The sequence below is a fragment of the Leptinotarsa decemlineata genome, unplaced genomic scaffold, assembly GCF_025532065.1.
Source record: "Leptinotarsa decemlineata unplaced genomic scaffold, Ldec_3_MD MMD2_tig00026282_RagTag_RagTag, whole genome shotgun sequence".
NCBI classification, from domain to species: domain Eukaryota; kingdom Metazoa; phylum Arthropoda; class Insecta; order Coleoptera; family Chrysomelidae; genus Leptinotarsa; species Leptinotarsa decemlineata.
Window position 1 is genome coordinate 7117250 of NW_027412668.1, and position 22911 is coordinate 7140160.

The following is a 22911-nucleotide window of genomic DNA, read 5'->3' on the forward strand; positions in this document are numbered from 1 at the left end:
GGTGAATAATGGCTTTCTCCATGATTTTTGATATCACTGATCGACAATTCAAGTAATACTATTTTATGGGAATCTCACTGGACAATTTACAAAATTACAGTTTTGTAAACCAAGTATCGGTCAATTTCATCATATATAAAGAGAGTTAGGGACATGTTTAGCAATAACTGAAATATAAATAGAAAATTGAAACTAAGTTTTAAAATCTGTTTTTTCGTTAACCAGCTGTCGCACCCCTACGAACGAGAACCCTCAGAAGTCGAAACTTGTGCGAGCTAAGGATTAACGAGGTCTTACCTTTTAACGTGTGATTCCTAACACGGGAATGAAACCCATGAATTTATTTCATTACACAGTTTGCAGGATATAAAAGCTTGTTGGTGGATTTACCTGTGTAGATAAACAAGATTATAACATATTGTAATTACAAATATCAAAATTGTAGCTGAAATAAGGATAAAGGATGAGATGTGCAAATTGCAATATCCGAACCAAGAGGTTCTTACTATTCTGGAATAGTTCCGAATCAGTTATGAAATAAAACAAAACATTTTGGAAACGATAACAGAACTGTTCTGAATAGATAAAAACAAATTTCAATAATTGCGCATGATCGAACTGTACCGACCTCAGAAACAAAAAACCTAATGAAATAACCCTTTTCATCTTGCAGGTACTTCCCCTCCAACTTCCGACGTTCTTACTCCAGCCAACGGTAGCCAAGCTTCGCCAACATCGGATAACGGGGGAGGACCGTTGTGTCCAGCAGCAGCTCTCGGTACCCGAAAGAGACCCCTTTTGGCCGGAGGTCCCAGAACGTCGATGACTCCGACCAAACGGACCGTGATGAGTCTGTTAGCCAGAGCGAGAGCAGCTCAAGCTAAACAGTTGCCGGTAGCCGCGGCTGCTGCGTTTTCCAGAGGAGCCGCAGCTTTCGACGAGTAAGTAATCTGATTGAGTGAAAGTAAGTCACGAGATGTTATCCAATATTCACGTTTCTATGGCCTTGGTTATTAATTTTGGTTTCAGCATTAGATTTTATCGGGGAAATGAAACAATTCATCCAAAAAATATAAATGAAATGTAATATACTTGTGATGCACTGTATGGAACCTTTGGTGTGGTAATGAATGTTATCGGAGTTTTTTTCCAACACCAAATCGTTATTTTAACACCTCGATGCCTGTTTCGATCACCAAGTGATCATCTTCAAGAGAAAGATCAAACTGTTTGATCGGTGACATTGGCATAGCAAGGGGTTGAGCTCAAATGATGCGAAGTGGACTATAGTTGGTTGTCCCAAGAGCCTTGATGTGCTGGACATTGATAGAAACCGAGAGACACATACAAAACAGGAACTACCGCCGTGACTTGGAGGAGTACTGCAAACGAGAGGTCCTTCACATTTCAAAGGGCCTCCAAATAATGTATCGTAGAAAAAACGCCTACTGATTACCAGCAACCAAATACAGAAGCAGCTAGGAAGTGAAGCAGAGAACACATATTTCAAACAAAAAGACTTTTTGTGATTAGGTATACCAGCCGTAGTGACCAAGAGGATAGAATACCCAGATAACGGCAAGGAAGGAATCATTGGTCGCGTTCAGTGGTCAAAAGACTGGCTACCTTCAATGGTAATGATCCTGCCAGATGATTACGGGTTATCCGAAAAAGAAGCAATTTGGAGAGAAGGGACAATGTTGCCTCCTGGTCGTGGCATTGGCCACTAGTACCTCAGATCGACAATTAATTGTACCATGTGTACAATATTGTAGAACAGGTGACAATCGCATGACCCTTTAATAGAAGGTTTCAATCCGTCACTGATTATAACTGAGGATTTGAAACGTTGAGATCAAAAGTAAACATGGTAAAAGTTATTCAATTCGGTGAAACTTTCCTTCTTATATCTCCGGCTCCTTCAGTTTACGTACTCTTCATTTGTTCTTTTTTCTTCGTTAACTCTTTTATCCGTGAAACCCTCTTGATTGAAGTTTTCCACACACTTTCATTTATGAAATATAACTTATTGAAGTGATAGCAGAAGTTTCGATATAGATTTCCAGAAAACAAATTTCCCTTCGGAACGGTAGGATGTAGGATGCATTATTTATTTTCCTACCATTTATCATATATAGCATTTGTTATGTATGAAAATGGAAATAGAGATGGAAAAGATATTACGAAACGGAAGAGTTTGTGGGAAACCGGGAATCTCAAGCTAGAAAAATTGAATGTTAACATATATACGAGTATATATGCATCTACCTGTCAGTCAGGAAATGTTTTACAAGCCGGTTGCTCATGGCGGGAATTGATTCAAACTGGGTATATGTATACGAAAATGCTAGGAAATGAGATTCTGAATACGTACAAAAGATAAAATATGTGAAAGTATGAGATATGGCAAGAAAAGATCTCTTACATATTATATATAGATACCTTACTTCGAATCCAAGTGAGTAAGGAAATTTATTAAATAAAGTATATGAATGATTTCTTGATTGACATACCACACTAAAATAAATTCAATATTAGGTACGCAATATAATAATGTAGCCTCTCGACAGTACCCTGGTGAGTTGGCGTGGGTGATTTATTTCATTCACTCAATCAACCGCTGTGTCAACCGGTGGTCAAAGCCGCAAAGCCGGACGATGGGAAAAACGGATTTTAACAGATTTAATGTAAGTTACGTATGCGATATACGAAAATACTTTTTTAAAAAGGCTTTAATTTGAACAAATACAACGTTACAGTTCTGGCAAAGTAACAAGAATGCATGATTATTAAATTATCAATAATTTATAAGTTCGGTTTTGTCGACTTAGCATGTAGTCGCGTCTGGAACAGCGGATGTAACTCTATCCCTGAGTGATGCTCGGTCAGCGAACTCGGGTTCATAACTCGTAATAATAAATACTGAGAGCTATCACATAAAAATAAATGAAAAATTTCCCTTCATCTTTTTTCAGCTACATTAAGATAAATGTAGCTGGGTGGCTAAGGCTGTAAAAGTGATAACGAATAGGATACCGTACTCCGGTGTTATTTTAGACGTTTTTCTTCCTTATTCATCAATATCATAAAATGTAATTGGGGATCAATATTTGTAAGTAATGTTTTGAGAAGGTGTGAGGTACGAGCAAATTTTGCCATTTACAAAATGTGGCCCCTATTCAAAGAAGGTTGAAGATTTATTTTCAAGCTCCTTAGGTCAGGGCATTTTAGAATTAGTTACCAAGTTTATTTTCATGTGGGGCTATATTAGACGAATATTACTGTAATTACTCACTTGTACAAACACACAGAACACAAAGTTTAACCACTCAAAATTTCTAATGTTTTTTTCATGTAAGAGTTGGCCTGCAGTTTTTGAAAAAGCAACTTTGAGATTTCATTCTGGGAAAAATACTTCGAGAAAAAATTCTACTTTTCTCTGACTTCTGGAGATGTGTCTAATGAGCCTTCATTCACACATACCGATTAAAATACTCCCAAACTATATCTATTGGATATACAGTGCTTTTCTTCAATGCCCCCCCCTTTTATTTTTTGAACGGGTCAACTAAAAAAATTGAAATTTGGGATGATGCATGAATACTTTATTTTGAAGTGAAATTGACAGATAAAACTTTCAAGATGGCGACTGGGCGCCATCTTTTTGAAGATCCTGACAAATGCTTCACAACCCTAGAATATAATATCAATAATGGCGGAACTTTTAGTACCTGACTGAATACTTTGACATTTAACTACATAATATGAGGCAATAAGCTTGAGGTCAGTTCAGAAGATGCTCGAAATGGTTGCCTTGAACGTCTTGACATATGAACAGCCTCCAACATTTCACGCCGAACATTTTCGAATACAGTAACGTCAATATCTCTACAAATATTCATTATTCTCTGCCGTATATCCAATATTGAAGCAGGTTCAGTTTGGTACACCTTTTGCTTCAAATAGCCCCATTAAAAAAAGTCCAAAGGTGTCAAATCTGGCGAGCGGGCTGGCCATTCTGTAGGACCAAATAGTTTCTTACTTGTCTGGAGTAATGTGGTGATGCTCCATCTTGTTGGAATACAATATCCATATCGAATTCATTAGGATTCGCTGCGACGATTTCAGTGATGAGAGGGTCAACAGTAGTTTCCAGCATGTTCAAATACAGTTCCCCTGTTAAATTTTGATCAATAAATAGAGGTCCTACAATATGGTTTCCCAATATTCCTGTCCAAACGTTATTTTTTTTCTGGATATTCGTTTCCCGGAAAACGTGAGGGTTGGTATCATTCCAATAACGGCAATTTTGTATGTGGACATTGCCATTTGGTTGAAAAAATGTACATTCGTCACTAAAACAAATATTGTGGAGATAGGTAGGATGCCTTGCAATGGTTTCCGTTATAATTTCGCAGAAATCTGTTCTTCGATCAGGGTGATCTTCAGTTAAATTGTGTACCATTTTAATTTTGTATAGATGATACCTATTCCTCTTCCAAAGTCTCCACATAGTAGAAAGAGACACCTCACAAACATTCGCGACAGAATAAGTAGACTGTTCAGGATTTACTACCACCTCACCAATTATTTGCACTTGCTGTTCTTCCGGAATGGACGGATTACCTGGGGGTTTTTTGTTATATACACTACCGGTAGTTGTGAATTTGGTTACAAGTTCTCTCAAATATTTTCTACAGATAGGACGATTCGGAAAACGTTCATTGAAAATCCTTTCGGTCTCGTGAAAGTTACGCGTCGCACCATAAATAAAAAACGCTTTAATTTTTTCTTCCAATGGACGAGAATTGACCATTTTAGAGATTGTTGACGTGGTACCATTCTACTAGTAAAACCGAAAACTATATGAGAATATTCTAACTGAACATTGATGTTCATTGTCGTACTGACATGTTTTGTCGATTTCACAAAAAATAACTTAACATACCTCATCGGGTTGTTGGAATTGCCATATAGCAGATAAAAAGGAATATTTCTAGAAATATCGATATTAATGTGTTTGTCTTTAGGAAATTATTAAATGTTCCTCCATTTTGAAGTAGGTGAAGATATTGATTTCATATTCTAGGGTTGTGAAGTATTCGTCAGGAGCTTCAAAATGATGTGTCACAAGACTCCCCTTTCCATTTTTTTTTCCAGATGGCGCCCAGTTGCCATCTTGAAAGTTTCATCTGTCAATTTCACTTCAAAATGAAGTATTCATGCATTAATTTTATTATCCCAAATATCAAATTTTTTAGCTGACCTGTTCAACAAATAAAAGGGGGGGAGACATTAAAAAAATGCACTGCATAGATGATGGTATTCAGCTTCTGTTATATGGCCGTAGTATACCAATTTTAAATTCAAAATCAACTTTTCCAATATAAAAATTACAAATAATAAGTTTGCTATTCATATAATTGTTGTGTACTACATTTCAGGAAACTTATTTTTTTTTTCAGACGGACGCCAACGTTGGTACCGCTCCTAAGAGAAGATTATATGAGTGCAGTTAATCTGAATTTGATCTAAGATGCCAATCTGTAGAACAACATAATTTCATCAGCTCAAATATAGGGATTTGGCATTGTTTATTCACCTTAAATGTCATCGTTTAAGAGTAAATTCAATTATACTTTTAGGCAAATCTTTTTACCTTTTCTTTTCTAATAAGCCAGTATCATAACGATTGAAGAAAACTGTTTAAATCGATGAGAGCTATATAATAGAGCACATTAATGAATTTACAGTACAGGGTGATTTGAAAATAGTATGACGGGCCCATTGATATTGAAATTTACTCCAGGGTACTATAATTTAAATCGCCTTGTACACTTATGAAAATCTCACTACTTTATCAATTATTAAACAATTACGCACGGACCAAAGAAATATTTGATAAATATTAGTAAAAGTTTGTTATAATCGTTTTTTCATTCGGAAGTTTTGGATAGTTACACTCATTTTTATCACAACGAAATATATTTTAATCGTTTTTCCATTGAAACCATTCTGTGACAAGGGCGGTCCAAAAATGTTCTAGCATTTTTGTATCATCCTATGACGGTATATATCATAATTTAACTTAGTAGAAAAACTTCGTTCAGAGCTTTTGTTGGAATCTATTTAGATTAGAAATAAGACATTTTAGATGGAAATTACATTTGTTATAAGTATATACAGGGTGTTGCATCACGATAACCAAAAGAATGTCATGTACGACAGTTTCTCTTTTCATGATAGAGATGTGAAGTTTCTTAAAATTTCTAAATTTTTGGACTACTTTCTCGCGCAATAATTTTTGCGAACACCCTGTATGAAAATTGTAGTATCAAAATATATTAGAAAAATTTTATTATGAATAGTTACTAGTTATATTGTAATCCAGTGGCTTTCATCAATTATATGTTTTCTTTTCATGGTTTGTATGGTCACTGTAACTTTAAATGAATTAATCTATTTAAATTTTAAACTTTAATATTGTAACTATGTGTAATTTTAACATAACAGTTTTAATCGTGAAAGTCAAATAACAAATAGCTCACAGGAATGAAGCAGAAAAATATTAAAATGCTAAGGTTTTTATACAAATCTTTGATGATGTATATATTTGAAAAATACCATTTTATCTGTTTAAAATCACTTTACATTTACAATTCAACAATCTGAGAATTTAAATAAATAATTTTTAATAAGGAGGAATAGGTTGAAAATATCTTTTTGTGCCAAATAATGGTATTCACAATCAATTTTCCAGAAAACAGAAATGCCCTCATTATTTTCTATACCTTTCTCCAATCATAATATTGTTTCTGGTTTCGAACTGTGAGCGGATTATTTAAGTATGCTTGCTATGCTCAAACACAGTTATCGTAGTTGAAATATACAGAGTCCAAACACAAGGCATTTGTTATCCAAGACCAGACAGCGTTATTTGAACCCGCCGTAGGTCTCATCAGTAGTTCTGGGCTGAACTACAAATGCATTTCTGGGCTCGACTGTCCTTAAAGAAAGAGCATGTGTGAGATGACATACAACCTTACAAATACGCCATCTGTGGCACATAGTTTATTACGAATTGTTGAATTTTTCAAAAAACAGAATTAACTCTGTTTGAGCAAATCCCACAATTTAAATGTCATTTTAATAATATCAAGTATAAAAACTGCTCTACTATAAAATGAATGTATTGTAACTAATATGTATATTGTGAATTATAAATAAAGTTTGAACAAAACTATCATTTTTTTCTTAATGAATGTTATTTTCTAGTGGTATTAAAAACAATAAGCAGTAGAAAAAAAATCACAAAGATTTTTTTCTATTATTGTTTTCAAAATATTTATTGTGATCAAGACAATATTTGATGATTAAAAGGTTATTATTGATTCAATGAACGGAAATATGAAAAAAATAGGTTGAATTGGACTGAATAACTTTATTTAGCTCTCTGAACTATTTCAAAACATTATACAATAAAAAAAAAAGAACACATGGTATCAATAAAACGAAGTTTGTGATAAAAAATATGTAAACTAATACTGAGATAAAATGAATGAACAGAAACATGAATTTAAATTAATGAAAGAGTATAAAGAATCATGAAACGAATAGGGATAATATCTATCCAAATTGAGGAGGGCCAGCATTCAAATTGGAATAGCCAAAACACTTTACTATCCACTCTTAAAATCACATTTGAGGTATGGCACACTCTAGAGAACGTGCACTAACACCCTATTGCAGAGTACATTGGTAATTCAATAGCATGCAGTCCAATATTTGTCCAATGCAAAGCCCCGTGATTCGTGTAAACCTTAATTTATATCCCTCAAAGTCCATACCGTAATTGCCATTTTTATCATCAAAATGGTTTACATCATCAGGACACATTCAGATAAATAAATATGTTCTCTCTAGTAGAGTGTTCTATAACTCATAATGGAGTATAAATGTATAGCAATTTCAAAGTTTTTATGTCACATTATGACCAAGTATACCTATTTCATTTGTTAGTTATTGTGTTTATGTTATGTTTTGTTTTGTACCTATTTTAATTATTCACCAATGTAAAACTTCTGTAACTTATATTTATATGAGGACACCGTGGATGATACATTGTAATATCTACTTTATTTACTTTATCTATAAGATGTTAAACATTCTTCATGACAATAAAGTATTTGATCGACTGACTGACATATTCGATTTTTTCAGTAATCAATAACTTGAGTGTATTTATTATTTTTGGTAATCAATGTTATCCCAGTGATAAGGAATAATTTAAGTAACTAAACTAAGCTATAATCTACCAAATCTCTCAATGATACATACTTCGAACTCATATGAAAGAAATAAAAATAAATTAAATCCAGTTTCCTTTTATATAAAAAAAATGTATTACCTAGTCAATGGATCAATCATAATAAAAACACACCTGTTTGCACCAAAGTAGCCCATAAACTTTGTAAATATTACAATAAATAACCAAGAAAAATAATCCACTTGAAATATAACTACAGAATTTTTTTAGAAACAAGAATAACAAACACTGGAACTTTCGAAATAATTTGGGAATGAACAGTTCTTACAAAAATCCTCGTCGCATTTCAAACAAATGTTGGTGCACCCTGTACATATGAAAGTATCACAATAGAAACATCTACTCCTTACTGATAATGGTGCAGAACATTGGAAACACTTATAGTATGAGTCTGTAACTACTTGTTTTTCTTCCTTGAGTGATTGAAACTGTTTTGAAGCGCCCTTATACAGAAGTTGCAGAGCTTTCTCAGATGCAATAGATCGAATACCTCTTGGTTTACTTTCATCAACAACTTGCTTTTTTACATAAGGTTCCACTTCGTCGAAAGGGCAGGTACGTTTCGGCATATTAATGAACTATTTGGAAAATTTCAGATAAATAACCATAACATAGAAGCTAGGTTATGTATAACTTGACCTGAATCATGAATCGTAACCGTAACTCCTTCTTCTTCTTCTTCTTAATTTTGGTCCAAGCTTCCAGATTTGGCGCTATTATGACCAGTGCTATTTTTATTGTAGTGATAACTATAATAAAATTTTTGTCCAGGAAGTACAAGAATCTTGTTTTACACAATATTGTACTCCATTTTTTCTCCATCTCTTCTTCAATATATTCTTCTTTGTGCAAGACCGTTATTTATAGCGGATATAGACTCTTCTCGCTTCAGGGCAGCTGTGAAGTAGAACCATAACTTCGTAAGAACCCTGATTCTCTTTGATAGTTCTCCCTATCTCAACTGCAACCAGTCTCTATCCAACGATCATCGTCCCGAATTATTTCAATTATGTGAGAAGTTATATTTAGCATTTCTTGTCAACCGTCAAAGATAACGGAAGTAAATGTGTGAAATCAATCGACAAAAGTATGGGCTGCATGGATTCTAGACCTCTATACTCGAGTTTCAGGGAAAAAATAAAAATATTAAGAAAAAGTGACAAGTATTTTTGAACCATTCCTATCACAAACTGAGATAATTGAATCCTCCCTAATTCTATTGATCATCAGTGAAAGAAATTAAAGTCAGGAAGTAGAAAAGGAAATCATAACCTGAAATTATGTAATTAAATTTCTGGAAACATCATTTTGAACCGTTTCAACTAATATGAACGACTGCAATCCAATAACTTGTTGAAATGATCAATAGAAATGTTGAAGAAATTATGGAGGAATAACACTAATAGAGGTCTCCGATAGAACTCAAAAGTTATTTCAACTGAAAGGAAGATATAATTATGATCAATAATTGGTCTTGTATCAGGTCATTTATTTCAATCAATAGGATCGAAGCCGCGCCCGCCACCAATAGAATAAATTCGAGGACTGAAAACAATTCTGAAGTAACTTCTTCTTGGATAACCATGGCATGTTTTTGACAACGACGACCACAATGGTAGACGAAACACCATGCATAGAACCATACAGACCATAACCAACAAACCAGCAAAATAAATCTGTCACCGTTATCTCCGAAGTGAAAGTTCACACAATTTGACAACTATAAATGTAAGATTGCTAAATACATAAACTGTAATAGATTCTTCGGAAAATAAAAATTAGTACCAAAAAAATCCTCACTGCATATTTCATAAAATGCACAATTTCTGGTGTAAAATGACAAGTGTACCAGTCACGTTCAGTTTCTCAAGTCATGTCCTTTCATCGGCCAATTCCACCGACATAACCTGATTAAGGTTATGGCCAATTCCATCACTTGAACTTTATCATAACCAGAGAGCCAAGTTACAACTTTCGCTGACAGACACTCTACGAATCTGTCAAAGATCAAATGATTGATGATTGACATATGTCATAATTTAAAGGTTGGTGTGTTTACCTTTTCATTCTATTTGAAATCATTTTATACTTTTATACTAAATTTCATTATTTTTTGAAAATTCATCATAGCTCCGACAAGAAAGTTGTAGAATGTCACATTTGCAAGGAGGGAAAGTAGATGTTTCCCTAATACAAATTTCTGCCCGAAATGACTTAATCAACTTGTTGGAAAAATGTCCAGGGAAAAAAGCTTTGGTATGGGATAACAGTTTAGCTGGTCCTGTAGGCCTAGTAGCTCAATATACTATTCTAAGAGAACATATGGTAACCAAAATGTATCCCTTACGCCCTGTTCCTCTACCAGAAACTGAAGTTGATCATATTATTTTCATTTCCCGTCCAAAATTACATCTCATGGATTACATAGGTGAATATTCAATTATTATATACATCCCTTCAGCACTGAAGTAATATTGTATTAATAAATTGTTGATTATAGCTCAAAATGTACATTCTGATAGTAAGACAAAATCCGGACTCAAAAAGCAGTTCCATTTGTTTTTTGTACCAAAAAAGAGTTTACTTTGTATGGAACGACTTAAGCATAAAGGAGTATTTGGCAGTGTTATGCTGATAGACGAATTTAAGTGCCAACTTTTTCCGTTTGATTCTGATGTGATGTCAATGGAAATACCTGAAGTATACAGGTAAGTACTCAACTCGTATTAAAATTCCACTTATCTCAAAAATCCGTTTCAATATAGAACTGGGCCCAGCGGAAGTATTTCGTATAATTTTCTTGGATGATTTCAATCTTGAATGTAAAAAACATTATATATATATATATATATATATATATATATATATATATATATATATATATATATAAACATTTAACTTCAATATTTTCAGGGAGTATACCATAGAGAATGATCCCACTTATTTATATCAAACAGCCCAAGCTATAATTTATCTGCAGAATTTATACGGCCCAATTCCAAAAGTTTGGGGAAAAGGAGCAGCTGCCAAACAAATTTGGGACCTTGTTGTGAGGTTACAGAGAGAGAAAAGTAGTAATGACGATCCAAAATCAAATCAACAATCCAGCATTGATCAGTTAGTACTCATTGATAGATCAGTGGACTTACTGACTCCTTTAGCCACACAGCTGACTTATGAAGGTTTGTTGATGTTTATTTAAATGTAACAATGTTCCTTCTCTTTTTGGAACTTCCAGGGCTGATTGATGAAATATTTGGAATAAATAACTCCACAGCAAACTTTCCAATCGATAATTTCTTGAGTACTGAAGAAAAAAATACAGAATCCCTATCTGAAGATAAGAGAAAAATTATTCTAAACTCAGCTGATAAGCTTTATACAGATATCAGAGACAAAAATTTCAATGGTGTATGTTACAAACAACAATAATCTTGATATCATTTTTAAAATTGTTCATTTGTACGCAGGTTGGTGCCTATCTTTCCAAACAAGCAAAGGCCATAAGTGCTCAGCTAGAAAATACACAAGAAAAATCAGTTCAAGAAATGAAGCTCTATGTACAGAGACTACCACAAATTTTAGCTAAAAAGAAGCAACTATCCACTCACACAGCTATAGCGGAATGTATAAAAGAATTCACTGATAGCTATGAGTTTTTAGATACTCTTCAGGTACTCACAATAAATATAACTCCGTTGAAAATATATAATTTTTAATAATTCGAGGTCATTCTGTTCAATAAAATTTATATAATGTAGACTATAAACATTACTTAAATTATATTGTTTTAGACTGAACAAGAATTTCTGAACTGCATCGAGGTGGACAAGCCTAGTCCTTATATAGAAGAGATGATAGCACAAAAACAACCTTTGGTGAAAGTCTTAAGGTTAATGTGTTTACAGTGTATCGCTAGTTCGGGTCTCAAACCCAAAATTCTGGAAGGATACAAAAGAGATTTAGTTCAGGTAGGTCGCAAAAAGATATTGGTTTTTGGAAACAATATAAATATCTGCTATAATCCCCCAATGAGAATTGAATCAATGGTTGTATGCGTTATCTGTCATTCGTATCATCTCAACTTCTAATGATGATTCTTGTTATTTTCATCAAAGGTTTTTTAACTGAACTGAAAACCCGAAAAGTGATTTATGCTTTCAAAAAGGAGGATAACTCCCAACAGATATTCCATTCCTTATGAACTTCCAAATCATTTGAAATTATTTTCATGATTGAAATTGTACACGGAAACTGTCAATCAGTTATCAAAAATTGGTATGGAAAATATTCAAGTTTTTTGAAGGGTTCCATTCAATTTTACAATCTAGATGAAAGGTAGAATAGGAATCTCTCGTGTGAAATTAATATATTGAAGACACTTAGGCAATTTTTTTTAATGCGTATTGAATTTTGGTTATCGAAATTGAATCAAAACCATCACATCTGAATCTTCATTTGCAGTTTTTCATATATATATATATATATATATATATATATATATGTCTCTTTTTGACTGAGCAAATACAGTCTTTAACTGATAGTTGACCCAAATAGTAGTGTGGGCATTAGAACTTTTTAAAAAATATGCCTTTCTTTCGAAGTCTTACCTCCTGAAGTGCGATTCCTAGCAACTCAATATATTACTAATATTATAATTTTTTCATGTGAATTTCTACATTTCTTTCCCCAGTGAAATATTTACTGTTTTGTTTCATGTAGGTATACGGTTTAGAAACGCTCTTGGCCATCACCAAGCTCGAGAAAGTTGGTCTGCTGAAGATACAGTCCAGTACAAGGCAATATACCGTTCTTAGGAAAGCTCTTCGCCTTACTGTAGAGGATACATCAGAAGTTAATCCTACTGATATCAGCTACGTTCATAGTATCTACGCCCCATTAAGTATTAGACTATGTGAGCAAGTTTCAAAAAATGGGGGCTTGAAGCAACTTCAGGACGTACTAGGATTACTGCCAGGTAAAACCTGATGAGAATCTAATGAGCATGATTTTTTTACAGGAACAAAAATAATTGTAGGAGTAATCCCAATCTGCTCCAAAAGGCTCAAATTAATATATATTTCACTTCCCAATATTAGAATAAAATGGTTGATCATTTACTGTCAGATTTCCCATACTAATAAGGCGAAGAGTGAATAACAATAATTCACAAACTTTTTTTAGGGCCCACTTTGGATGAATCGCCTTTGGTAAACGCCAATTCAATCTCTAACACTTCTGAATCTCCCACGACTGTTTTGGTATTTTTTATTGGAGGGTGTACTTTCGCAGAGGTGAAGATTATAAAATGTTAACAAGGTTCATATCGGCATAATTATTTCTATTTTCAGATTTCTGCTCTAAGATTTTTGTCCCAGCAAGAAGAATCAACTGTTGAATTTGTTATTGCTACAACGAAATTGATTAATGGAAATACTTTCCTGAATTCTATTATTGAAAACTAAAATATTGAAAAAATTTTATGTTTTACAATGTATTCCATTTTATTTTAGAGCCTTTATAATCCATATTTAATTATTTTGCTGTGATATATGTATAAGTTTAAACAAAATAAACTTATAAAACACCGAAATTTGTACAACTTTTACTCCTTAAGATGGTTATTAGGGGGAACGGATCCCGCAGTAGAAGGATGGATGAAGCTGAGAAATCTTTTTCAAAGACAAAACATGAAAAAACCGATTTTGGAGACGGTATATCCACCATGAAAACGTTGTGTTATACTCCAGAGAGTAGATAAATCACAGTGTGATTAGTGGTATCGAAGAAAAGGGGATTGAAACTTTCTGTTTTTTACCACTTTTATTTATAACTAACGTTACTGCAGTTTGCATTAATGTATAAGTTTGAAATTGTCCTTATACGATGAAACTGCATAATGTTAGTTACAAATAAAAGTGGTAAAAAACATAGAAAGTTTCAATTATCTTTTCTTCATTATGATTTATCATTTCCTACCACATAGTAACGGCTACATCCATAAATGTATTAGTGGTACCGTTTACAAACATTACATGTCTCCTTTCTACAATATTTCGCTTGAGACATAATTGTTCTTTCATCAATAGCCATAGAATGAAGTTATAACGGGATGACGACATCACTTTTGACAATGTATATTTCAGATAGTACCCTTGAAGAAAGGCAGGTAAAAGTAGAAAAACAAATCTAGGCAGATTCTGAAAAAAAAACATGTTCCCAGTTCTTCATTAGGGATCTTTATATTGCCCATGAAAATGCATCTTATATATCTAAAATAATAAAACCCACTACTATAACTACGAATTAGAATTTTATTTTATTAAGCCAACTACGTAATCAAGGTCATATCACATTTTTATTCACATCTTACCAAAAAACTCTTCAGTTTTCTTTTTTCTGTTTTATTTTGTAATCGGACAAAGCGGCTTTGATAGCATCTTCCGCTAACATTGAACAGTGGAGCTTCACTGGCGGCAATGAAAGTTCTTTGGCTATTTCCGTGTTCTTGAGTTTGAGGGCTTGATCGACAGTTTTACCTTTCACCCATTCGGTTGTGAAGGAGCTGCTAGCTATGGCTGAGCCACATCCGAAAGTTTTGAATTTAGCGTCAATGATCTTACCGTCACCGTCAACTTTGATCTGAAGTTTCATTACATCTCCACAAGCCGGAGCTCCCACTAGACCTGTGCCGACGTTCTTATCGTTTTTATCCAGGGAACCGACATTTCTGGGATTTTCATAGTGCTCAATAACATTTTTGTGGTAGGTTGCACAGGAAAAGTTTGCTGGTTTGTTAAAAACTCTCAAAAGCTTGGCAGTATTATTGAGTGCCATGATAACTGAAATAACATATTTAAAGTAGTGCAGCGAGATAAAATATGATAATTACCGATTATTTCGCAACAGCTATATACAACATAGATCAAATGTCAAAAATCCGAAAGAACTGAAATTTATCGATTGCGAAATTCGAACTCTTCTCCTTTTTTTTATAACTGTCTAACCTAACCTTACTTTAGGAATGTGACCGTCCATTGGCGTACTAATAGTACAAAAAAAATTAAACGCAACAATGCAAATATACGATGTTGGCCATCAAAAACATATCTTGGAGTAGAACTATTAGGAAATAACTTTTCGCAAAAATTCAAAAACATGTAAAGTTTGTAAAGAGGGAGAGTTTTGACAAAAAACAATGTGCAAAAGCAATCGAGGGTATCACCCCTCCGAATTTTTTAAAATGAGAATGGGAGTCAAGTTATACCCTCATTAAGAGGAACTCTCGATTTCCTATCAATTGCTGCTTTGGTATTGAAAATTGGCCTAGTTGTTCAGAGGACATGCTTTGAAATGCCAACAATACTTTTTCCAAAAAATGCAAACATTTAACTTATATTCTGCTAAACGCTAGAAATGTCTGCCAATCTCCAAACATTATACAAGTTACCTTTAAACCATTGTCGTACATTTTAGAGCACTTTGAACATCCTTGCAGGTCTTCTGCAAATGCATGAGGTAGGGTGCGAAACAGTTCTGTTTTTGCCTTCACATCCAAAGGCTTTGAGTCTGGTAACGGATGAAGCCACTTAGTTTCGCCCCTTCATCTTATTCATCAACCTCGAAAGCTGTCTTTTATGTAATTATGCAGATTTTGTGAGTGAAGTGGACAGCACCACCTTATTTGGTGCTTTTCAATGCATGCATAATCATTCTCTATGAGCGAGTCGGTAACATTGTGAAGTAAATTTCCAGGAGTGAAAAAGAACATGAGCGAATTTACAAAAATATTAGTCCATGCATTTAATAGCAATTGGTGAAACTAGGGCACATTCAGTGTATTTATATTCTTTATTAGTGTAAAAGATACACTGAGTGTATACTACTTTCACTATTGGGATAAGCTGTAAATGTTGAGAACTCATGTGTGTAGCACAAAAGCATTTCTTATTTGAGTTAATTCAATAAATCGTGTGTTGTAATATTGTATTCTTCTTCCTACTATAAACAATGTACATACATATACCGATTGATAATAAAATCATTGTACACAGTACCATTCAGTTTGTGTGGTGAAAAATTTGAAATTCGAAACAAAGGTATTGTTTATTGGAGCTGATATTTCTAACGATGAAACTATTGACCCCCTTCCAGTTAAATTGGAAATTAACTCTAGTCAAGAATTTTAAACAACCCTGTATATTTCAGGCCATTTTTCACAAGTAGGTAACCATTTCTATTCAAAATGGCGGCGTACAAGATATTTTCTCCAAATTCAATATGGCGGCATTGATGACATCATCTACGGAGATATTGTCAAAGAACTTGATGTAGTGAATGAAAAATTCAAAAATTTAAATTTTTCTCCAATTCACATTCTTATAATTTATTTTTTTAATGTCATTTTCATTTTTTATCTCATCTATCAGATAGTTTAAACATTATACAGGATTCTATTAATAATTTTCCACTTGGCTAATAAAAATTGAACAGACGTGTCTAATACTAGAATACAACATAATCATTTGATACCAATAACTTTGTTGGTGAATTGCGTGAAGAGAAGTGTTGCATTCTGTTACATAGGATCAGTCTTCGTATTGAATCATTATTCGCCAGAGGTTCAAGTTCTATTTTTCAGTCCACTGACACTAATATTAGACATGTCTGAAGAAGCTTTCAAAGTGAAACAGACTGCGATTTTGTAAAGTATTATAATGAAAATCTCATATTGAATACATTTGGGAGGAAGTTTCTCCTGGCAAACAATTGATGAGTTTCAGCAAAGGCTATTACCAGAGATCAATATTTTGGTATGACTGATGAGATCTTTACTTATATTTATTTTCGAATCAACAATTCTATATACATATACAAAGATTACATTACATAAAAAAATTACGATAATTGATAGCATTATAACAAATAGCTTATATAAAGGCACTTCAGTTCAATTAATTTCTTTTGTTTCTGGAACTTTGAGTCTGGGTTGTTCGGAAAGTTATACATTTCTTGTCTAGGAAAGTAATCAGATCCTAAAATGCAGAGAGAATTAGGTGACACGATTAGTTAATGAAAATTCAAATAATTAAAAAGCGAATAGAGAGAAAAAATTACCTCTATATGAAATTTACAACCTGACTGCTCCTTTAGCATCGAATGGACAACCTCCAGCTGTATTGGCTCATACAGAAGAATGTTATCTTCAAGTTGAGGATTTTCTGAGAGAAAATTGTACCAAACAATTTGCAAAGGAATGCGGCAAGATACGATTTTCGAAGATATTTTTCTCTCAAAAATCAACTCCTCACCATCTAGGAAGTGTTCTCCAAAGTGAATCGATTTTCTACGTTTCACAGTTCTGCCATCTTCCTCTTCCTCAGGACTAGACAATTCAGAGGAAGAAACCATGGGATGGGTAGTTTCATAAATATACTTCAGTAGTTTAATGGCTCTCGGTCTTTTCAAAGGTTTGAAGCCAAATTTGTCCAACTCCCTCCTGATGCTTGGTGTGTCCATCTGATCATAGTTTATCATTGGGGTGACATCTGTTGTTTTTATAAAGAGATTATTATCGGGGGTAGACACATTAATGCCATTATTTATCTGTGCTGTACTGGTACTTGTTTTGGAAGGAACCGGTTCAGGAACCTCAATTTTATGCAGTGTAACATGCTCTTTAACTTGGTTTCCCTCTGGTTTGTCACTTTGTGAATGTTGACTCAACTCTACCTCTTCTAAACTTTGTTGTGATGACTGTGATCCATATTTACTTCTGAGTTCTATGAAAAAAAAAAATGTATAAAATAGGGATTCACCAGTAGTTTGAAATATACCTAAATGGATGTTATCAATTTCTTTTTTGTCTATTACATCTTCATTTTGATCAGGACCTACTTCATCGAAAACACTCAAGTTATAAAAATCATCATTTTTCTGTTTCCTACAGTGGATGCTGGAGTAGTTAAGTTCCTCATCACTGATAATGATAGTTTCTTGCGAACATGAAGTTTGACTGGAGTTATCAGAGTTGTTCTCGTTGAAACCTTGATCTGGAGAAAATACAATGAAATTAAATGACAAATATGAGTACAAAATTACCTGACTGAGAATTCAAAATTTGTGTTATAAAGTCTGTAACATTCAAATCGTTTGTATTGTTATATCCCTTTGAGTATCGATCCGACATAAATGAATATCGTTTTATGGGGCTGTCTATATTTATTTTACTCTGCTTGAAAGATTCGTAATCCATAACTGGAGTTGGGTTCACATCAGCATCATTTTCTTTTTGGTTGTCCACAATTTCAGAATGATCAACAAAACCATTTACTATTGTCGAGTTGGAATCTTTATTTTCGCACATGAAATCTGATCTATTTTGAGGTGGCTCATCAACATATACTCTTCCCTCAACTGTGTCTTCAGTATTTTTCAAAAATGAAGCTTCATTTTCAGAATGATATTCAATCAGGGCAGCTTCATCTAAAAATAATAAAACTTATGTACATTGTCAAATCAAATACATGAGAATTCAGATTTAGTATTCCAGAGATGTTTTTTAAAACAAAATAGAATTCTTTTTTCTTTCAATAATACTATCAAAATGAAAGAAATGAATGAAAAAGTACCTGGTTGGGAATTCAACATTTCAGTAATATAATCTGTTATATTTAAATTGTTTGTGTTGTTACAATCCTCCGAATGTTCATCAGATCTAAATGAAAGTCTTTTTATGGAGTCTTCAGAGTTTCCTTTAACATCAAAACTTTTGTCCAGACTCAGTTCGGCGGCTTCAATATATTTGTCCTCATCAGTATTTACAGCTTGACTAGGCAACTCAACAGACGGTGACCTGTTATTAGTATGAAACTCTTCTAGTTGGTCCTTATTATCACACTGATTAATAGAAGTATCTTTGATTATATGGCCTGATTGATTTTCTTCATAAACCAAGTTTGATTTATTTTGTGGCGGAAACCTTTGTGTCAAATCAAAGAAATCATCAAATTCCATTTCATTGCCTTCCGTGTCTTCTCTTATAGCTGAATATTCGGAAATTTTCTCTTGACTCGAACTAATTTTGGGTACTTCATCTAAAACTTTTGAAATTTAATTAAATCTCAAGTTGAATCTTTCAAATTTTTCAAAAAAACTTTAAATTATATCTTCTTATTTTCCTTACTTTTTATTATGACTTGAAAATCTTTGGTTCCTTTGGAACTAGATAAGCAAGCAAACAACGATAATCTGTGGAGATCAAGGGTGATATATCTGCAGACATTTCAGTGATTTCTGGTGTGCCTCAAGAGTATTGTTCAGTGCCATTTTAATGTGCCATCTCTGTCAATGATAAAAGAGGTACTATTGACTATTTTCGTAAATTCAAATGTTTGGCATATACAGTAGGGCTGTGAGAATATACAAATTCACCTTATGTATTTTACCGATTATTGTTTTGGCAAATAAGTAAGCATCATAAGAAAATAATCTTTATTGCTATTGAGAGTTCTGAAATTTTAAATGAATATTTGCAAAATACTTCAAGTATATTATTTTTTGTCTTATTTCAATGGTACTCTCAAGTTATCTGTTTTAACTTTCGGTCATAACCATATTTATAAATTTAATTATAAAATATAGATTATAGACTATATTTTTAGATGGGCTCATAATACATACATTTCTGTAATAAATTGGTTAGTAAATTATTATTATTTTAGCTTTTTTTTCAAATCACCAGTTCACATCCTATATTCATTGAAAATATCAGATCAGATGATGGCCAGTTGGTTAGTGAACTACATTCATGAAACAACCTATCTCGTAAATGTTGGTTCAATCCAAACTCACCCATGCTATAAATCACACCTTGAATGGTAAGACCTCGTTAATCTTCAGTTCATACAAGTCACAACTTTTCGAGGGTTGTTACATGTATGGGGATAACAGCTGATTAACGGAATAACTACCAACATTTCATTTATTTTACCAAGTACAACTTATACACTTGGTAATTAATTCAGTTCGTGAATTTGAACGAATTACCTGTTTTAGATACATCATTTGAGTGCTACCCTTTTTTTATAATACCTTAAAAAACTGAATTTGTTTACAGAAGGACAACCAGACTGAATTAATACAATATGCAATTATTTCTCAAGTTGATTTTCAACATTTGTGATTTCTACACAAGTAGACAGATAAAATTTGAATTTCAAACCCCACTGACTAATAATAAGTTATCTGTTTTTTTAATAACTCAATCTCACCATTATCGTCTTCAGTATTATGCTTATCCAGTGAGCAGCTGCCACTTGAGGAGGAACTCTGCGTTGAATCAATTAATTTTTCTTCAGGTGTTCTGAGAGACTCACATTTTTCTGTTTCCTTGGAAATGACTACTTCTTTTGACAAATTATGAAAATCTGAGTTGAAACTCTCATAATGTTCAATGCCATTATTGCTAAGACAAATTAACGACATGTCTCCTGAACATTTTTGAAGTGTTTGGATACTGCTACACAGTGAGCCGGAGCTCCTAAAAGGTGACATATTTATAGAAGATGATGGGAACCTCTCAATACTGTCAGAAGTTTTCAAAGATGACTCATCGTCAGAATCAAAAAGATCTGGAGATGGACAATTCAATTGTCTGTCAACAAAATTGCAGGCTTCAGAATCATTATGGAATGTGGTATTTTGACAATCATCATTCTTGGAATCACTTGATTCAGACTCGATAGTTGCAAAGTATCTCTCAGGGGATTTCTCTCTACCAATGATATCTTCCCACTTTTTCAAAAGACAACCATAAACTGCCCTACTGGGAGGCACTTTCAAAGAGCAACAATAATAACAAAAGTTTTTCAGTTCATCTATACCAATCATACCAATATTCAGAATATGATTCTCCTGACAGTGATATTTCTGTAAAATATCACTTATTAGAGAATCCTGAGAGAAGTTTGGATATTCTGGAAATGTTCGTCTTTCTTGTGAAATAATCAAAGATATTTTTGCAGTTATCAACTCTTCCCTTTCTTCCTTAGTACGAATATGTAGAGTTGGTGTTACGAATCTGAATTTGGAATATTTACGTCTCTTTGATTCCTGAAAGTAACAGATTTATTCAATGAATGGAATATTTAATTTTACCTCACTTCAGAGTGATCCACATGAAGTTCAGGGTGCAGTTTAGGTTTATTACCTGGCCTAAATCCATATCGCTCCAAAACAGTTCCCCTCTTTGGAATTTTTTCTGGTGACAAAAATACTGGAAAGTCTTGCTCTTCACTTTTCTTAAATTCTTCCGGTTTTCCTCAGCAAAAGTAGATTTTGATAAGGCTAACGCCATTTGCAAATGTTCTGGATTCACATCTAAATTCTGAAAATTGTTTTTGGTATACTTTTCTATGGAGTTTGTAAATTTTTTAGTTTTCTTCGAACTTCGTTTCTTTACTGTCACTTTCTTGTTAGGGACTCTCTTCAACGCCTTTTTAATTGGCTTTGGAGTTCTAAAATCATCAGCCCCATCATTAATCAAGGTAATTTGTTTAATTTCACTCAAAGAGTTTTTGTAAGGAGAATCAAAAGATTCGGAATCACTATTTCGATTTGGAACTTGGGATCTGTCAACAATAAAAAATCAGTTAATTCAATACTTTATACAGAACAAAAACAAATTACATGTTTCTATCAGGAACAAACCTAAAACTACTTGAAGCCTGATTATTACACATCGGGTTTAGAATAAAGGACTTTATTAAACCATGATCCTTCTTTTGGTTTTTCTTCATGTTTTTTGAATTCATTGTCCCTTGCTTTGGCCAAAATTATACTGACTGCAGAGTCTTGAAGACTGGCCTTTATATGATTAATTTTCAATTGAAGACCTTCAGGATAATCCAGTTTCCCTTCTTGGACAAATTTCCTTAATTTCTTACTGCCTGACGTGAGCCTGTAAAAAAAAACCTCTAGAATAAATAATCAGTTCTCATTACAAAACAACTAACTCGAAAATATACCAGCTAATGGCTCCAAAAGCCAGACCACCCAAAGCAAAATAGTTTCTAGTCACGTAAAGAGGAGTTCCTTTAGTACGTCTAGGTTTGCGATACTTTTCGTTAATCCTCCAATCTGCCATATCTGAATTCAAGTATTATATTTTTGTAACAACTTTCGCGTCTTCTACAATATCGTAAATATGGGACATCATGACATAAGCGGAACCAAAAAATTAAGTTACTCTATGATTTTTAATTTTCATTCTGTGATTTTGTTTCGGCGATACGTTCGTTTGTAAAAACAATCCAGCAGTTTGTCGGTGTCATTGGTCGATTAATCTAGGGTTCGCAGAAATATACGAACCCTAGGTTCGTATATAACAAACCCTAGCTTCGTAAATAAGAATCCCGGGGAGGTCAAATATCTGGAAGTGATACTAGATCCCAGTCTGGCCGGAAACCAACATCTAGAAAGAGTGAAAAGAAAGGCGGAGGTAACACTGATGCTGACCTGACATTATGTATTGGTGAATAAACACATGATAATAATCGTATTTATGAATTGGTAGCCAAAGATAC

The 22911-nt window shown here is 33.4% G+C and overlaps 4 protein-coding genes across 6 annotated transcripts in view; 2 read left to right on the plus strand and 2 right to left on the minus strand.

The window, feature by feature from the left end:
- Positions 1 to 6999, plus strand: part of LOC111506736 (uncharacterized) — a 465508-nt gene extending 458509 nt beyond the window's left edge. The window contains exons 7-8 of the mRNA XM_074179732.1: positions 674 to 941; positions 5466 to 6999. Of these exons, the coding sequence (XP_074035833.1) occupies positions 674 to 941; positions 5466 to 5535 (338 nt within the window). The 3' untranslated portion in view covers positions 5536 to 6999. The remainder of the gene's footprint in view (positions 1 to 673; positions 942 to 5465) is intronic.
- Positions 7000 to 10354: 3355 nt separating this feature from the next.
- Positions 10355 to 15129, plus strand: car (vacuolar protein sorting-associated protein 33A). The gene is made up of 9 exons (XM_023161934.2): positions 10355 to 10754; positions 10827 to 11034; positions 11240 to 11508; positions 11565 to 11737; positions 11797 to 12000; positions 12121 to 12297; positions 13049 to 13304; positions 13511 to 13620; positions 13678 to 15129. Exons 1-9 carry the CDS (start codon positions 10478 to 10480, stop codon positions 13789 to 13791), a joined length of 1788 nt encoding a protein of 595 aa, XP_023017702.2. The 5' UTR covers positions 10355 to 10477; the 3' UTR covers positions 13792 to 15129.
- Positions 14623 to 15371, minus strand: IscU (Iron-sulfur cluster assembly enzyme). Its single transcript, XM_023161935.2, has 2 exons — positions 15219 to 15371; positions 14623 to 15168 (listed from the first exon to the last, which is right to left on the minus strand). The coding sequence occupies exon 2, from the start codon at positions 15161 to 15163 to the stop codon at positions 14711 to 14713; it is 453 nt and encodes a 150-aa protein (XP_023017703.2). The 5' UTR covers positions 15164 to 15168; positions 15219 to 15371; the 3' UTR covers positions 14623 to 14710.
- A 1778-nt stretch (positions 15372 to 17149) lies between these two features.
- Positions 17150 to 22736, minus strand: LOC111506742 (uncharacterized). Of its 3 annotated transcripts, none has more exons than XM_074179740.1 (9): positions 22354 to 22736; positions 22016 to 22286; positions 21537 to 21957; positions 20599 to 21439; positions 18958 to 19428; positions 18428 to 18811; positions 18163 to 18378; positions 17444 to 18108; positions 17150 to 17361 (listed from the first exon to the last, which is right to left on the minus strand). In XM_074179740.1, exons 2-9 carry the CDS (start codon positions 22138 to 22140, stop codon positions 17281 to 17283), a joined length of 3204 nt encoding a protein of 1067 aa, XP_074035841.1. In that variant the 5' UTR covers positions 22141 to 22286; positions 22354 to 22736; the 3' UTR covers positions 17150 to 17280. The 3 variants fall into 3 exon arrangements, with proteins under 3 accessions (XP_074035841.1, XP_074035842.1, XP_023017707.2); XM_074179741.1 differs by having other exon boundaries at positions 22037 to 22286; positions 22342 to 22606; XM_023161939.2 differs by having other exon boundaries at positions 22342 to 22606.
- Positions 22737 to 22911: the final 175 nt, after the last annotated feature.

Excerpts from the sequence above, each read along its gene's own strand:
- LOC111506742 (XM_074179740.1), bottom strand. The coding sequence starts at position 22,140 with ATGAATTCAAAAAACATGAAGAAAAACCAAAAGAAGGATCATGGTTTA. Across the intron at positions 18,812-18,957 it reads AATGTTGAATTCCCAACCAG|ATGAAGCTGCCCTGATTGAA; the intron begins GTACTTTTTCAT and ends TATTATTTTTAG. Across the intron at positions 18,379-18,427 it reads AATTTTGAATTCTCAGTCAG|ATCAAGGTTTCAACGAGAAC; the intron begins GTAATTTTGTAC and ends TATTTTCTCCAG.
- car (XM_023161934.2), top strand. The coding sequence starts at position 10,478 with ATGTCACATTTGCAAGGAGGGAAAGTAGATGTTTCCCTAATACAAATT. Across the intron at positions 11,035-11,239 it reads GAAATACCTGAAGTATACAG|GGAGTATACCATAGAGAATG; the intron begins GTAAGTACTCAA and ends CAATATTTTCAG. Across the intron at positions 13,305-13,510 it reads CGTACTAGGATTACTGCCAG|GGCCCACTTTGGATGAATCG; the intron begins GTAAAACCTGAT and ends AACTTTTTTTAG.
- IscU (XM_023161935.2), bottom strand. The coding sequence starts at position 15,163 with ATGGCACTCAATAATACTGCCAAGCTTTTGAGAGTTTTTAACAAACCA.